The sequence below is a fragment of the Panulirus ornatus genome, chromosome 73, assembly GCF_036320965.1.
Source record: "Panulirus ornatus isolate Po-2019 chromosome 73, ASM3632096v1, whole genome shotgun sequence".
Lineage (NCBI taxonomy): Eukaryota > Metazoa > Arthropoda > Malacostraca > Decapoda > Palinuridae > Panulirus > Panulirus ornatus.
This window is the reverse complement of record NC_092296.1, coordinates 15,164,748-15,182,629: the sequence shown is the minus strand read 5'-3', so window position 1 is coordinate 15,182,629 and position 17,882 is coordinate 15,164,748. Positions and strand designations below refer to the sequence as shown.

General features: G+C 46.3%; 1 protein-coding gene across 2 annotated transcripts in view; it reads left to right on the top strand.

The window, feature by feature from the left end:
• LOC139748383 (uncharacterized) overlaps positions 1 to 17,405 on the top strand; it is a 254,927-nt gene extending 237,522 nt beyond the window's left edge. For both annotated transcript variants that reach the window (XM_071661499.1, XM_071661498.1), the window contains 3 exons: positions 3,832 to 4,869; positions 8,569 to 8,758; positions 11,230 to 17,405. In XM_071661499.1, coding sequence (XP_071517600.1) covers positions 3,832 to 4,869; positions 8,569 to 8,758; positions 11,230 to 11,695 — 1,694 coding nt within the window. In that variant the 3' untranslated portion in view covers positions 11,696 to 17,405. The remainder of the gene's footprint in view (positions 1 to 3,831; positions 4,870 to 8,568; positions 8,759 to 11,229) is intronic.
• The last annotated feature ends 477 nt before the right edge of the window (positions 17,406 to 17,882 follow it).

Here is a 17,882-nt window from a genome sequence, read left to right as displayed (position 1 = left end):
ACAATCATAAGACCATGTGTTCACCATCACAGTAATGACCTGATGTCCATCATCAGTAGCCAATGATGTTCCCATCACATAATGCCCATGTGTTCACATCACATATGCAAGTGTTTCCAATATATAAGTGATGTCACCACTCAGTAATGCACATGAGTTCACCAACTCAATGCCAAATGATTACCAATTATGACCGTGAGTCCACAATGCACAAATCACCTCTAAAAGAGTTCCTCTAGACCAGGGTTCCCTCTAGACCTGAGTTCCCTCATAGTATCCATGTTCCCTAAGATATTCCTCAGAGCCCAGGCCAATGATGTTCACCAATCATCAGTAATGACCACAATGATGTTCACCAATCATCAGTAATGACCACAGTGATGTTCACCAATCATCAGTAATGACCACAGTGATGTTCACCAATCATCAGTAATGACCACAGTGATGTTCACCAATCATCAGTAATGACCACAATGATGTTCACCAATCATCAGTAATGACCACAGTGATGTTCACCAATCATCAGTAATGACCACAATGATGTTCACCAATCATCAGTAATGACCACAGTGATGTTCACCAATCATCAGTAATGACCACAGTGATGTTCACCAATCATCAGTAATGACCACAATGATGTTCACCAATCATCAGTAATGACCACAATGATGTTCACCAATCATCAGTAATGACCACAGTGATGTTCACCAATCATCAGTAATGACCACAGTGATGTTCACCAATCATCAGTAATGACCACAATGATGTTCACCAATCATCAGTAATGACCACAATGATGTTCACCAATCATCAGTAATGACCACAGTGATGTTCACCAATCATCAGTAATGACCACAATGATGTTCACCAATCATCAGTAATGACCACAGTGATGTTCACCAATCATCAGTAATGACCACAATGATGTTCACCAATCATCAGTAATGACCACAGTGATGTTCACCAATCATCAGTAATGACCACAATGATGTTCACCAATCATCAGTAATGACCACAGTGATGTTCACCAATCATCAGTAATGACCACATTGATGTTCACCAATCATCAGTAATGACCACAGTGATGTTCACCAATCATCAGTAATGACCACAATGATGTTCACCAATCATCAGTAATGACCACAATGATGTTCACCAATCATCAGTAATGACCACAGTGATGTTCACCAATCATCAGTAATGATCACAATGATGTTCACCAATCATCAGTAATGACCACAATGATGTTCACCAATCATCAGTAATGACCACAGTGATGTTCACCAATCATCAGTAATGACCACAATGATGTTCACCAATCATCAGTAATGACCACAGTGATGTTCACCAATCATCAGTAATGACCACAATGATGTTCACCAATCATCAGTAATGACCACAGTGATGTTCACCAATCATCAGTAATGACCACAATGATGTTCACCAATCATCAGTAATGACCACATTGATGTTCACCAATCATCAGTAATGACCACAGTGATGTTCACCAATCATCAGTAATGACCACAATGATGTTCACCAATCATCAGTAATGACCACAATGATGTTCACCAATCATCAGTAATGACCACAATGATGTTCACCAATCATCAGTAATGACCACAGTGATGTTCACCCATCATCACAACTCAACCTTTCTATTTAAGAGGCTGGAGTAATCCATGCCAGTGACACGTCTCACCTACTTCCTCTCTTGGCCTAAAAAGCCAGACTTCCCCTCCCTCCTGGAAGACTTCCCCTCCCTCATGGAAGCCTTCCCCTCCCTCCTGGAAGACTTCCCCTCCCTCCTGGAAGACTTCCCCTCCCTCATGGAAGCCTTCCCCTCCCTCCTGGAAGACTTCCCCTCCCTCCTGGAAGACTTCCCCTCCCTCATGGAAGACTTTCCCTCCCTCATGGAAGCCTCCCCTCCCTCATGGAAGACTTCCCCTCCCTCCTGGAAGACTTCCCCTCCCTCCTGGAAGACTTCCCCTCCCTCCTGGAAGACTTCCCCTCCCTCATGGAAGACTTCCCCTTCCTCATGGAAGCCTCCCCTCCCTCATGGAAGCCTTCCCCTCCCTCATGGAAGACTTCCCCTTCCTCATGGAAGCCTCCCCTCCCTCATGGAAGACTTCCCCTCCCTCATGGAAGACATCCCCTCCCTCCTGGCAGCGACCATGTGTGTCAGCACGTCCCGCAGTAAGAAGTGTGGCGACTACAGTCATCGCCCCGTTGCTCACACACACACACACCTGGGTCGTTCTTCCTGCACATCCCTCCGTCCGTCCCTCTCTGTAGGACGTGGTGTTGCTTCCTCCTCCTTGTTCTACAGGTATCATCGTAAACCCTTGCTCTCATGAGGTTTACTTCCTCCTCCACCCAGGCTTGCACTCGAAACCACTGGCTCGGCAGCTGCTGCTTCCCACAGTTTCTGTGTGGAGGCTGGGCACTTGGGGATTGATCGTTATGGTACCACCGTCATTTTCTAGAACAGCTGAGCTGTGGCATTCTCTTGCCCCCCGCTCGTCTTTTCCTCTTCATATAACCTTTATTCCTGTAAGAGTCAGGTCTGCAAACGCCTGTGAGGCCGTGAATAATGCCTTCATTCATTTTCTCTCAAGTCGTCTTTTCCTTTCACCAGAGATGGCCTTGATTGGGGCTTATTTTGCCCGTGCAATATCTATCATTATAAAAAACGGTGTGTGTGTGTGTGTGTGTGTGTGTGTGTGTGTGTGTGTGTGTGTGTGTGTTTAATTACCTGTTTATACTGAACGTGGCTAGAGAGAGCTCTAAACTCGTAATACCCCATCTCCTAAACTCTCTATCCTGCATTGTAGCATTCCCACAACGTTCCTTGGTCACTGGGTATCCAACCATCCACCATCCAAACGCTAAACCACTCCTTATCATCCATTCTGACTCGCATTTTGCCCAGTATGTTGTTGTGTCCACAGCTTACTGTTGTGGTGCTTCTGAGGAACTGTTTACTATCATCAGCTGATGTACGGAGGAACACGGTTTTCTTCAAATGAGCGAATTACGTTTTCTCCGACAAGACTGTTAACATATGGATAACGATTGGCCAATTAAGAGTGGTTAAAAGCAGTACCACAGATACGCTCCAGACTAGACTTGATAGATACTTCACTTCAGGTCCTGGACTTAACATTATTTGCTCCTCCTTAGTCACAGTAACAATATGTAGGTTATTCCCTTTGAATTACCTGTATACCTTCTATGTTTCACCTCACTCGTCTGTGAGTTTCTGACATCTTCCACTATCACAAACTGCCTCGCAAGAACCTAGTGGTCTGTTGCTCTCTGGATTCGTCTGTATACTCCAGCCTAAGCCAGGTGCCCGTTGATCGACCAGCCATGAGGGGGAAGGATGAACACCTGGGGCTGGTTGTAGGCCAATAGCTTCACCCACGATTGGAACCCATGTGGATCCGACCCCATTATCGGACTCGTGGTTGTTTCATGGTCAGTAACGCTAACCTGTATAGCATGGAGGCCTCTGTGTGTGTGTGTGTGTGTGTGTGTGTGTGTGTGTTTGTGTGTGTGTGTGTGTGTGTGTGTGTGTGTGTGTGTGTGTGATGAGAAAGGATGTGAATTCCATGTTCCACAGGTTTCGTATACACGTGACCCCTCTCTTCAAGAAGGCTGTAACATACAAAAACGCTCATATTCATGTAACGCCTCGTGTATATTACAGGACGACTGTATTACCTTCATTTTACCAGCGTGTGATTAAGACTAGCAAGGTACCTTTAATGACGAGAGGAAAAGGAAAAAAAAGAGGCAGAATTTTTAATGATTTTTCATTCGTTTCAGATGTCAGGCAAACTGTGGCAGACGACGTACCCGGAGTGGCACTCGACCCCCTGATTGGCCAGAGAGAGCCACAGGCTTGGCACACCTCCGACCACACCAGCCAACCACAGACGGGCACATTGGTGACGTCACGTCAGGCAGACCAATTGCAGCACGAGGTCGATTTCTTTGACGTGATAATAAGGGGCCTCCGCAGGAGACTACTGTCGCACCCCGATGACACGGAGAGGGTCGTACAGGACGACGACCCTGGCGAACAGGACGACTTTGGTCACAGTGGCGTTGGCGGTGAGAGGGGCGTCCGCAGTGAGAGTGAGGGAGAGGTGGGAGGGAAGCGGTATGAGGAGGTGGGCGGGAGGCACCGCTTGAGGCACCCCAGGAGGAAGGTGCATCACAGGGGCTTCGACCACATGTTCCCCGGGTCGGGGCGAGAGCTTCGGGGCGGCCCCGGACCAGGCTCACGGGACGGGGAAGGGACCTGGGCGCGGACCCCGGATCCTTCCCAGGGGCGGGACGGGGACCCGGGGGCGCCTTTGGAACCGTCTCGGTGGATGGAAGGGCCCAGGTCACCGACGGTACACAGAAGGGGACGGGAAAGCCCGATAGTCGTCTCCCCCAGCTCGTGGGCAACACCCAGCAACACATCAGCATACCTGCCACCGGCCACGGCACCAGAGACATCGCTCACAACATCAGCCGAGACGACAGCAGCCAGCGGCGGCAACATCGTTAGTAGAAACACCACAGACTCCGTCGTCAGCGCCAGGAGCGACGCCCCAGCCACCGGCACCTTCGTCAGCGCCAGGAGCGACGCCCCAGCCACCGGCACTTTCGTCAGCGCCAGGAGCGACGCCCCAGCTGCTGACACCATCTTCAGCATCAAGAGCGGCCCAGACACCAACGTCAGCTCGAAAAAGAAGTCACACACCATCGTCAGCACCAGGAACAACTCAGACTCCCTCGTCAGCACCAAGAGCGAAGCCCCAGCCGTCGACACCAGCAGTAGGAGCTGGGACCCGCGCGACTCCATCGAAAGAGGTAAATCGAACTCGTCTCTCATGTTCAGTAAAGTTTGACTCCCTCAGTTAGCGTCCATGGTGGACACGAGTGACGACATGGTCACCACGGAACGAGACACTCCTCGTCAGTTGACGGTATGTAATTTCGTGTGATGGGGGACACTGGAAATGAAATGATTATTCGGTGGAATAATGTTGAGTTGGGATGAATGATGCCAGTGGCTGACACTGGTAGAATTTACCCCGTCAGTGGACGTGTTTGTGAAGTACCTCCAGAGTTAGACATTGAGGGAAGCGTATGTGTTGGTCTGAGGCTCTGACATTCATATCTGTCTTAAACTTGAAATATAACATAATGAAACGTTTCTGTACTTGAAGTCAACACGGGGAAAAAATCTCCTAATGCTTCCTCAAGTCGACAGATACCCAGTAGATACGATGTGAATAATCGTAGACTCTTTAGTTACTTCATTTGTATATTTCAACTCCAGATTATATTCAGCATGAAAAATAATTCGTATACTGAGGTTTTCAAACAAATCGATTATCCTCAGAACAATAGCAATAATTGCAGGTCATTTTTTAGCTCCCCAAAAAAGGTTTTAAAATTGAAACATAATGAAACGCTTCTGTACATGAAATTCCCTAAAAATATTAAATAAAAAAAAACGAACTATTACCTGCAATTTTTTTGGTATTCAGAGAGTAACAGATTTGCTTGAAAACCTATTTAAGTACTATATTTCGTGCTGAATACTACACCTGAGGTTGAAATGTTGTCCCGTCCAGAAATAGCTGCCCACCCAACCTTCATTCCTCATGATACAAGCAATTTTAAACCTTAAATAACTCTCCTGCTACAGCCCATGACGACACATCGAAGTTTCACACAAAACACTGTGGCCCATTTGCAGCCCAAGCACGAACAGATATCCTCAGCTGCTCCTGGCTATACTACAAAATCCCTCATATCCGGAGACTTGCCAACATGATACCAGTCCTGAAATCCTCCAAACCAATCAGTTCTCTCTCCTGCTACCACCTTATGTCACTTCTTTCCTCAGTATCCATACTTTGTGGGGAAAAAAAGAATCACAACAGATTCAAAACATCCCACACTATCAGTGCCTTCATCATCTCTTCATACTCAGCCACCACACCTACACACCAGAGCACACATAGCATATCCAAGATGGATTCAACCAACCACGGCCCATCTCCCACAGTGTGCTAGTGGCAAGACATCATGGAAGCACTTCACACAATCCCCCGAGCACATCCTCATACAAACCAATACTTCACGCTACCCTCCACAACAACGACAAAAAAGTGATTGGTCAACTTCACAACCGACCACCAAACTAGAGGTTCCCTCACAGCGGCTTCACCTGGAGAACGCTGGTGCTCTACACTGGAGTCGCCCAAGAGCAGCTCTTTCTCCCACTCTCTTCAGTTTCTTCCTTCATGACATCCCATTACCTCAACATGAAGACCCTCTCATATACAGATAACCTCACAATCACATCACACCTTCACACCACAGTAGTAACATCACACCTTGACACCACAGTAGAAACATCACACATGCACCTCTACATTACACAATAATGTCTGCATTTCCAACAGACATCTTCAGTCACTTTCCACACGCCAGGCACACACGAGTCCTGCTCACACCCACTAGTCACCCTGGACGAATGATGACTCCCACTGAACACTGACCAACCCCGTACTACACACACACACACACACACACACACACACACACACACACACACGACGTTCACTGCCAACATCAATAACATCAACACAAACTAGATGCCCTCAGAATAACATCGTACACCAATGAATGCCTCAACATTCCTTACAAGCACCTCATCCGCTCCACTCTAAACTACGCCTCACCTGCCTGGTCGTCCATCCTTCTCATAGGTAAATACAGTGTAACAATGTTCTGTGTGTGATGTGGGCACTCCAGTCTCCATTATCCTCATTTTACAGTTTTTTTTATTTTTTTCCGCCGCGCAGGTTTAGCAGCAGAGACTTAGTAACTCTGGAGCTCATTAATCTAATTAGTACGCCTCATTAACTCTCATTTCTGGCCACTTTAGTGTGATTGGTCTCGAGTTATGATTACTGTCCACCTGTTCTGTCCACCTGTTCTGTCCACCTGTTCGGTGGATTTACGTTACACGTATGTACCATAACATTACCACAACATCCTCCCCACCAGCATAACATTACCACAACATCCTCCCCACCAGCACCACAACACACACCCCCTCCTACCCGGTCACTCAGCAACCCTACAACCTCCTTATCGACCCGCCGCCCACAACCAACAGTGCTTGCCTACAACACCAACACCCCTCCCCCTCTCCACCAGCAGCTCTGCTCTCCTTAAGGCTAAATTCCCTTCACAATAACCAGGCCTCAAAAGCTACAAGAATGCCACTGTAGCCCTACAACGAGAGCATAACCCATATAAGTACACCCACTACATCTACAGTCATAACCCTTGTAAGTGAAGCAACACCCACTACATCTAGTCTTAACCCCTGTAAGTGAAGCAACACCCACTACATCTAGTCTTAACCCCTGTAAGTGAAGCAACACCATTACACTTATAACACCATCAGAGGTCCAGCTTCCTCGCCACACAGTCCACAAGAGTGTTATCCCAACACCCACCTGACGAAGGTCTCCCAACACCCGCCTGACGAAGGTCTCCCAACACCCACCTGACGAAGGTCTCCCAACACCCACCTGACGAAGGTCTCCCAACACCCACCTGACGAAGGTCCCCCAACACCCACCTGACGAAGGTCTCCCAACACCCACCTGACGAAGGTCTCACAACACCCGCCTGACGAAGGTCTCCCAACACCCACCTGACGAAGGTCTCACAACACCCACCTGACGAAGGTCTCCCAACACCCACCTGACGAAGGTCCCCCAACACCCACCTGACGAAGGTCTCACAACACCCGCCTGACGAAGGTCTCCCAACACCCACCTGACGAAGGTCTCCCAACACCCACCTGACGAAGGTCCCCCAACACCCACCTGACGAAGGTCTCACAACACCCGCCTGACGAAGGTCTCCCAACACCCACCTGACGAAGGTCTCCCAACACCCGCCTGACGAAGGTCTCCCAACACCCACCTGACGAAGGTCTCCCAACACCCACCTGACGAAGGTCTTCCAACACCCACCTGACGAAGGTCTCCCAACACCCACCTGACGAAGGTCTTCCAACACCCACCTGACGAAGGTCTCCCAACACCCACCTGACGAAGGTCTCCAACACCCACCTGACGAAGGTCTCCCAACACCCACCTGACGAAGGTCCCCCAACACCCACCTGACGAAGGTCTCCCAACACCCACCTGACGAAGGTCTCCCAACACCCACCTGACGAAGGTCTCCCAACACCCACCTGACGAAGGTCTTCCAACACCCACCTGACGAAGGTCTCCCAACACCCACCTGACGAAAGTCCCCCAACACCCTCCTGACGAAGGTCTTCCAACACCCACCTGACGAAGGTCTCCCAACACCCACCTGACGAAGGTCTCCCAACACCCACCTGACGAAGGTCTCCCAACACCCACCTGACGAAGGTCCCCCAACACCCACCGGACTAAGGTCTCACAACACCCACCTGACGAAGGTCTCACAACACCCACCTGACGAAGGTCTTTCTCATCCCTGCAGGTCTTGGGGTGGCGGCCGAGGTGCGGGAGGCGGTGCTGCTGGCTGTGCCGCTGTCCCTCCTGCTGACGCTGCTGCTCCTGCTGTGCGTGGCCTGCTGCTGCTGTCGCTGCAGGACCCGCCATGACCCTGACGACGACGACGACGAAGACCTCCTCACCCACGACCACCAGGAGGAGTGGACGCCCCTCGGGTAGGTGGACGACCACCACCTCCTCTCTCAGGTCACCTTCCCTCTCATCTAGCCTCGGGGCACCTTCCCTCTCCTCTGGCCTCGGGGCACCTTCCCTCTCCTCTGGCCTCGGGGGAAACCTTCCTTCTCATCTGACCTCGGGTCACCTTCCCTCTCCTCTGGCCTCGGGGCACCTTCCCTCTCCTCTGGCCTCGAGGGCAACCTTCCCTCTCATCTGACCTCGGGTCACCTTCCCTCTCCTCTGGCCTCGGGGCACCTTCCCTCTCCTGTGGCCTCGGGGGCAACCTTCCCTCTCCTCTGGCCTCGGGGGCAACCTTCCCTCTCATCTGACCTCGGGTCACCTTCCCTCTCCTCTGGCCTCGGGGCACCTTCCCTCTCCTCTGGCCTCGGGGCAACTTCCCTCTCCTCTGGCCTCGGGGGCAACCTTCCCTCTCATCTGACCTCGGGTCACCTTCCCTCTCCTCTGGCCTCGGGGCAACCTTCCCTCTCCTCTGGCCTCGGGGCAACCTTCCCTCTCATCTGCCTCAGCCTTTCAACAACACGAGCCGGGGGATTATGCGCGAGATAGAGAGAGAGAGAGAGAGAGAGAGAGAGAGAGAGAGAGAGAGAGAGAGAGAGAGAGAGAGAGAGAGAGAGGAACATCACAGGAGGGTGGAAGGGTCTCAAAATAAAGGAATGAGAGAGAGAGGGCGAGTTGAACACAGATGATAATAGCCTTAATTTTACGTAATGATAACTGATTTACGCATTATTGTTACTATTGAGCGTCGATGGCCACTCATCTGCTGGCCAGGGTTCGGTCCCCGGTCTGAGGAGACTTAGGGAGGGGGGTGGTGGGGCTGGCTCACCCCCCACCACCACCACAGCTGGGGTGGGTTAAGTCAGCTTAGGGTAGGGCAAAGCACCGCCTGGGGAGGGTGTAGCCAGCTTGTGGCTCCCCAGCTCAGCTCAGGTTACCCCAGGTGTGCTGGGCCCACCTCCAGGGGCTTGGCCCACCTCGGCTCCCCAAAAACCACAACAATTAAATTTCAGGTCAAGTATAATACTTCATTCCTTCATGAAGGAACAGGAGCCTAGTGTTGTCACTAGGTACTCCTGTACAATATTATTATCAGTATTATTATGGTAATTATCATTAATGTAATTATCATTAATGTACTTATTATTGTAATGTATTATTGTGATTATTGGGAGGTAAGTTTTAATGGAGAAAAACTGGAGGACGTGAAGTGTTTTAGATATCTGGGAGTGGATCTGGCAGCGGATGGAACCATGGAAGCGGAAGTGAATCATAGGGTGGGGGAGGGGGCGAAAATTCTGGGAGCCTTGAAGAATGTGTGGAAGTCGAGAACATTATCTCGGTAAGCAAAAATGGCTATGTTTGAAGGAATAGTGGTTCCAGCAATGTTGTATGGCTGCGAGGTGTGGGCTATGGGTAGAGTTGTGCACAGGAGGGTGGATGTGCTGGAAATGAGATGTTTGAGGACAATATGTGGTGTGAGGTGGTTTGATCGAGTAAGTAATAATAGGGTAAGAGAGATGTGTGGAAATAAGAAGAGTGTGGTTGAGAGAGCAGAAGAGGGTGTTTTGAAATGGTTTGGGCACATGGAGAGAATGAGTGAGGAAAGATTGACCAAGAGGATATATGTGTCGGAGTGGAGGGAACGAAGGGAGCAAGGAAAGGAAAAATTGGAGGGGAAGAATGAGATCGATGAAAAAGATTTGTGGGTACGGGGCCTTGACCTATGCAGGAGGGTAGAAAGCTGGCAAGGAAAAGATGTGGAATTGGATCCGATGTGTAAACCTGGTGTCCGACGATTTATTCATGTGGATTGAATAGGGCATGTGAAGGTTACTGGGTAAACCATGGAAAGTTTCTGGTGGCCTGGTCCTATCTGGAATGAGATAAAGGACAGCTTTGGAGGCTTTAGCGTTTCGGGGCAATTTATTGCATGACCGCTGAAGACTGATTAGTTTTTGTGAACGACATTGAAAGGCCCCCTTTTTATGTCTTTTCCCTTGCCTAACCTAAATCTCGCTCACATGCAGGTGTTGGGGGCGGGAGGGGGATGAATTTATTCCATTGTGTTGCGAACCCCCGCGTTTGGCGATTGGTGAATGAATAAAGGCAGTGTGAATTGTTCTGACAAGTGTATTATATGTTATATTGTGTTATGTATTATAGTCTTACATTGAGATGTTCTGTATGTATATATATGTGTTACAGTTGATACATGTGTATGTATGTTATTTATTTTAATGTGTTGTATTATTCGGTTTTCGTGTTGGAGTGGCGTGTATGTATATACATGGGTATGGGGGTGGGTTGGGCCATTTCTTTCGTCTGTTTCCTTGCGCTACCTCGCAAACGCGGGAGACAGCAACAAAGCAAAACAAAAAAAAATAATAACATTACTTATTATTATTATTATTATTAGTATTATTATTATTATTATTATTTATGTTTGCAGGCTTGGTGTGTGCGAGGCCTGTCTACCAGACATCTCCTACCAGGTCCACGTGGCCAAGAAGACCAGAAATCCTCGCAAACGTCGACCAGACTACACGGAGCTGGTGGTCGAGGAGGATCCCGGGTCTGGTCGAGGATCACACGGGCTCACATGTCATCCTCCACTGCACACCCTCCTCTCCAACCTGCCCCCGGGCTCTGCCAGATTGGAGGACGACCTTCCCACCCCCCTGCCTTCCAGCTCCAGTTTCCAGGACGCCCACGTCGCCCTGCTGGACTACCAGACTCCCCTGGAGGAGGAGGACTTGGCCACACTCCTGCCTTACCACTCCAGAAGCCACAACCAGGACTCTCCAGGACCACTACTGGTGACGTACCAGCCACCCTTGGAGGGCGACCTGGCCGCCTCTCCGGGCTCCTACTCGAGGCCCAGACGCTCTCATTCGCTCGAGTTTCTGGCGGTGTGAGGGGGAGCGGTGGGGGAGGCGCCATGATGAGGGAGTGAGGCAGGTGTGGAGTGCTGGCGAGACGCAGTTTGGGGTCCACACTGGGTTCACAGCCTTAGTAGCCATGCTCACTACAGACGTAGGGGGGAGTGGGGTGGATAACGGCCGATAATAAGGTAACAAGAGAATAAAGAATAATGAGAGGAATAGAGGGAGGAACACACTGTGAAGAGTGAGGGAGAGAGACGTGTTGGAGTCGGACACACTCGGTCCTCGCTCCCCCACACACACACAGCGCGGGACGTGGGCCAGGAGTAGCGAGGCTACAATAAACCAAGACTATAAGAGGAAGACTGACGTCTCTTATGATCGCTTCTGGCTTACAAATGTAACATCTAAAATGTTTGGTATCGTTTGCGAGTGATGGTGGATGTCGTATACACACATCCGTGTTCACGGTCCACCCAGACATAGGCGAGCCCCAGGTACCGCGCTGTCTTGCCCCGCACAGCTCAATGCCACCGCCTGCACCAGCCCCAGAAATGGTCCACTGAAACCCAGTTAATGGTCCAATGGAACCCAGTTAATGGTCCACTGGAACCCAGTTAATGGTCCACTGAAAAAGAGCATCGTCAACGCCAATGTCTGAACATAACAGTGGGATACAAAATGTCGCGAGTCGTCTGCACTGTGCTCCGCCCATCGACGAAAATGAAGTCTGGACCAAATGTGGTTTTCAGAAGCACCTCATGTTGATAGGCTCGTTTTCTTCAAGCAGTGGAGCGTAATAACAAAAGATTTCTTGTTTTCATATACTATAACCTCCACTTACCACTCTTCCAATGTGTAAACCTCATTTAATGTTTTTATTTCTGCAGTTTAGGTTCCATATTTAACCCTCTCCCCTTACCCATTATGTAAGCCTGGTGACCTTATGTATATATTAACAGTTTCGTTCTGTAATATTACCAAACAAATCTTCCGGTCGATGTTTTCCCATATTCCAACACGATCATATATTTCCTTTTACTCTCTGATGTACGTCAGTCTACCTGGTAGCGGCCGCCCCTTACCCTACCCCCCCTCACAACCAGCCAGAGACATTTACGCTGATTGGATTTTCACATCTCAGGAGACCCGGTTGCACGTATTGGAAATCGACTGTTTCAATGTGGCGTGTTATGATTTCTTTCCGGGAAGACTTTGTTTATTTTGATATCACATTTTGGTAGATATTTGAACTGGATTATATATATATATATATATATATATATATATATATATATATATATATATATATATATATATATATATCGCTTTTGTTATGAGGGCGTCTTCTGGCCTGTGGTAGGCATACCAACACTCCCAAACATCCTCCGCCATCATAAGACCAGCAGATCATGGCGGCGTCTTGAGGGTTACGTTCATATATAACATCATGGCCAGGACAAACTCGATTACGGTTTGTTCTTGATAGTAGTTAAGAACGCTGTCGCCGTTCTCATCTCTTCCCTAATTTGAACTTCCTTGACTTACCTTCCGAATGCAATAAACACTTGCTGTCGTATTGTTAAATAAGAGGGATCGAACATTCAAGTATGAACAAGGAAAAAAATGAGAATTTTCCTTGCGAGATACTCAATCATGTAATCATTGTCACGGGAGACAATTGATATAATTATCAACCAATTTAATCGAACGTAATCTCTTCGATAATTTATATTAACGAAATGGGTGTAATGTCTGTTGGATAGTTTATAATGAAATAGGTTTGATTCATTTGGTCGTGTTGTGTAATAATTTTTAGTACGTATTGTATTGTGAATTTTTAGCCTTGCACAGTTTTCGGGTAATGCAATATCGTCATGATTTTAAGTCTGTATTGTATTATAATTATTTTATTCGTAGTCTTATTTTTTGGGTGGGTCTTTTATTTGTCAATTTTGTCTTCCGTGACTCGCATCTTCGAACCGTTTGTTGACATGGCTGAGGCGTGTGAGCAGGACAACCACGTCGTATTTTATATAGTGTAATGAAAGCTCCGCCATATATCAGCCGTACACCAGGACAATATCAAGTTGCAGAACTGTTCATCAGGAAGGTAAGCCGGAGAAGCACAAACATGAGAGAATAAGGACTGTTGGGCTCAGAGAATTTCTTTACCCGTCTTTTAATATGGTTATCTGCTGAATCGGAGCTGGTAATATTTGGATATATATATATATATATATATATATATATATATATATATATATATATATATATATTGTGTGAGGCCCCTTTATTTTTTCAAGAGAATATTTCCTCGAGCTTATGAACGATCTTTTAAGTGAAGTGAATGTACCATTTTGGTACCCTTCTTTGTTTTAGTTTTCTATCAAAGAATTGTGTGAATAGCACGTTTGGTTGTAGGTTATGATGATAAAGCTCATATTATATATATATATATATTATTTTTCATATATCGACTAGATATTCTATGTAAATGAATTGAACTATATCCTCAGGATTATATTATTTTGCCATGTTCAGAGTTTGTGTGTGAAGAGATGTATCGGATGTCTGGATTCAGAGATCCGCGGATGTGTATGCGAACATCAATATGTATTTTGCGGATGTCAGCTTCTAAACACAGCCGATGCTAATGTCACACTATGACATCGTCGTGGATGTTTTCAGGATATTTTGTTATATATTTCAAAAGATTAAGAATTATTCATTTGTTATAGAACATCAATCACACATCATTCAACCACACACAAGTTGTGTCGTGACTAGGATACGGGACGAGCACACATACACACACGCACACACACACACACCTCGTCGTGCATCCCACCAACCAACCAACCAACCACTTTCCCTAACCTCCACCCTTTTGAAAGTGGTTACCTTAACTCCTAATCTACTTACAGCTGTTCATTCATCACTTGTTCAGTATTTAAAGTTCAAGATAGGCAAGTTTTTCAACAGAAACAAAATTGGCTCTGCCTTTTCTGCTAGAAGTCGCATACGTTTTGCATCATACATCAAACCAGCACCACTGAATAGCTGCTTACTGGGAACGTTGCTAAGGGGACAGCAAAGATATAGTCAAGCGGCCTTCGCCAAATCGGGGTAGATTCTCATCTTTTTCTTTCCACCATCACAAACTGTCTTCACTTGTTGCATTGCGCTCTTCCTTGCTCCATGTGTCTGTTCCGCTTCATCATCACTACTGGAAGCAAGAATACAGGTCATTGCTTCATCCAATGTTCCTTAGGTGTTGGTTGTGTTACAGATTTGTGTTTTTTCGTCTCTTCGTTTTCTGGTTGGCTCTTCGTCTTCATTTGCCTTGGTGCTCAGCTAAGTCAGCTCTTCACATACTATGGCAGCTGATGATTTCACTTGATCAGTGATGTAAGAATAGGAAAAGAAATTACTTTTATATCTTGGATCAAGATATGTTGCGACTCTGTACAGAGCGTCACTATCAATCCAGGAAAATCATTTTTCAGCATCAGCTCGCATTGTTTGATGATGTTTACTACCTGTGTTGCTTGGTTGTCTTGGGGTGACTCAATCACTGATTCGGTATTGGTTCAGAGGCGAAACTGAGGTATCCGTTACTTCAGGAACTTCTGTACTTGGCTGAAGACCGGTTTTCAAGGAGACTGCAAGAGGTATCACATCACCTACTGTAGTTGTTGATTCACTCAATGTTTTTGTGAAATCCTCATACGGTTCTAGAGCATGTGGACATTATTAACCATTCACTGCTGCTGAGTGGCTTTATTCTGGGAGTTGGTAGCAGCATGCAAGCATAGTGACTCCTTTATTTCTTGTGTTCTTTTCAGTATATGTAAGATGCTGCTCCACCTTGTGGGTGTATCACACATGACACATAGCTTGGGTTCTTGCAGTCTGTCTTGAATTCTTCTATAGTTCTTCTTGTGCCTTCGTTGAAGTAACGAAAATGAGTAGCAATGCTGCGACATTTCTGGATTATCTTGTTTATTTCATGCTGTGATATGATATTCCAGTTTTGACAACTTGTGTTTCATGCACATCACAGTGCAGATTACTCACACCTGATAGGTATAGAGTTCTTTTCATATTTACTACAGCATCACGCGAGACAGTGCACATTCATACTAGAAATGTCCCACTTCATCAACAAATCAAACTTTCTCGAAATATCATGTGTGTGCTGTTCTTGTGGTTCAGCACCTAACACGAAGTTCATTCTTTCAAAGTCATTGACACCATGTGCAGTTAGACTCAACAATGAAACACCAGCTGAGGTATTTAATCACACATTTGTTGTGAAGGAAATCTTGCTCTCCTACATCACTTCATCAATCATTCCTTTATTTCATCGGAAACAGACTCATACGTAGATGTCATTGCATATTACAGGAATAAAAGTTTCGCTGCTTCAGCCTGTGTTGTGGAGCAGCTTCAGCCATGTCTTATGTGTCCTATGTCCTCAACATAACTTATTGGTAAATCATCCATTACTGACATTTCTGCTGCACAATTATCCACTTTATTTGATTTATAGTTAGAAACATCCCACAGTTTTCCACTTTGAAAATATCCTTCAACATTGCTTATTGTCTGACTTCATTTTTTTCAAAGAGTTTTTTCTGTCTCTAGTTTGTCTTGTAACTTCTTTAGTCTCTTGTAACTTCTTTCTTCTGCTTCTAACTCTTCAAACTGTTCTTTGCGTATTGTTTTTAAATGATTTTTCAAAGACGTAGTTCCACGTCCCTTTCAGCTAAGTTATTTGGTTGATCCGCAAAGTATTTCCACACCAGACTGTTTCTTGTCGCCATTGTACAAACACACAAAAAAAAGGAGTCAATAATGCTTGGTTAACTGGATTATTACTTCACTTCAAGCATTGTGATCGACTGACACACTGCTTGCTTACCCCTGGGGCACCTCCTTCACTCTGCAGCTAGTGTGTGGCGACTCCCGCCAGCTTCCCCTACAACTTTATCATGGAGTGATAAGAAGCGCTCACGCTGCCAATTCTTGTTTTTCAGTGTTATTTTGTAGACCCAACACATGCTGTCTGTGTGCGGAAAGGATGTGGAGGTTTGTTAAATTGCGGATGCGGATTAGAAAAAAATATGATGCGGATATCCGATACATCTCTGTGTGTAGTTCCGGTATAGTAAACAAAGACCAATAGAACTTGCAAAAAAGTTGAGGATTATTTTGAAATTTGTGTATATAAGTACTATTGTAATGATGTGGAAAATTTATTTATATGTAGGTTTTGAGATATGGTGGTATTACATAGATGAATTTAGTTGTAACAGAGGGTAATTGGTCCAAAAGTCTTCGAAAAAGTCATGCAGTGAAATTGTGATGGTTGCTGGAACTCTTGGGGCACATCTTAGCCATGTCTTTAAACATAGCTGGCAAGGATTGGCCCCGCATTGCCATTAACTCGATATAAGGCAGAACTTATACTGCGATTTGGTTATGTGTAATACCGTAACTTTCAGATTGAAACTGACTGGAGTGGTTAGTTTTAATCGTATACCTTTATTTGATTAAGGTTTGGAATTGTGATAAAACTATTCTCTTGGTGTGTGAGATCATGAATTTAGTTCCAGTGCCATGTACTATTGTCATGATTATTGTACTGAGATTCAGATGAAAACTGTGATTGAAGAATGTCATCAATATTTTTAAATATATGTGAGACAGATCAAAACATTTGTAGAGATTGCTCGTATATCATTGATATTTCATTACCAATCCTCTATTCTTGTGAAATTTCCGAAATGCTGTTGATGAGATAAGATCCAAACCCATGGATTAATCTTGAACACCACAAGAGACAAAGGTGTCAGGTTCAGCGGTATTATTCCGCTTCGGACAACCATCGAATTTTGTTACGTTTGGTTGAAATAGTTTTCTCAATGGTTTTTGATGTCTTTTGAACGATTCTAACCCTCATTTCTATCGCAAATCACTACTTTCTTATTATTCATCTTCCGGAACCTCTGTTCTCACTGGAGGTCCCACAGTATTGTTGGATCTTTACTGTAAAGGGAAAGGTAATGTCTCAGAAGGCAGTTGTGATGTTTGGTACAGACGATGGTCAGGATCGTGCAAAACAATGTAGAACCATCGAGACAGCATAACTTCAACTTCCAAACAATTGGATGTCCGAAATGGTAATTTGACCAGGTTCAGCACCATAATGTTG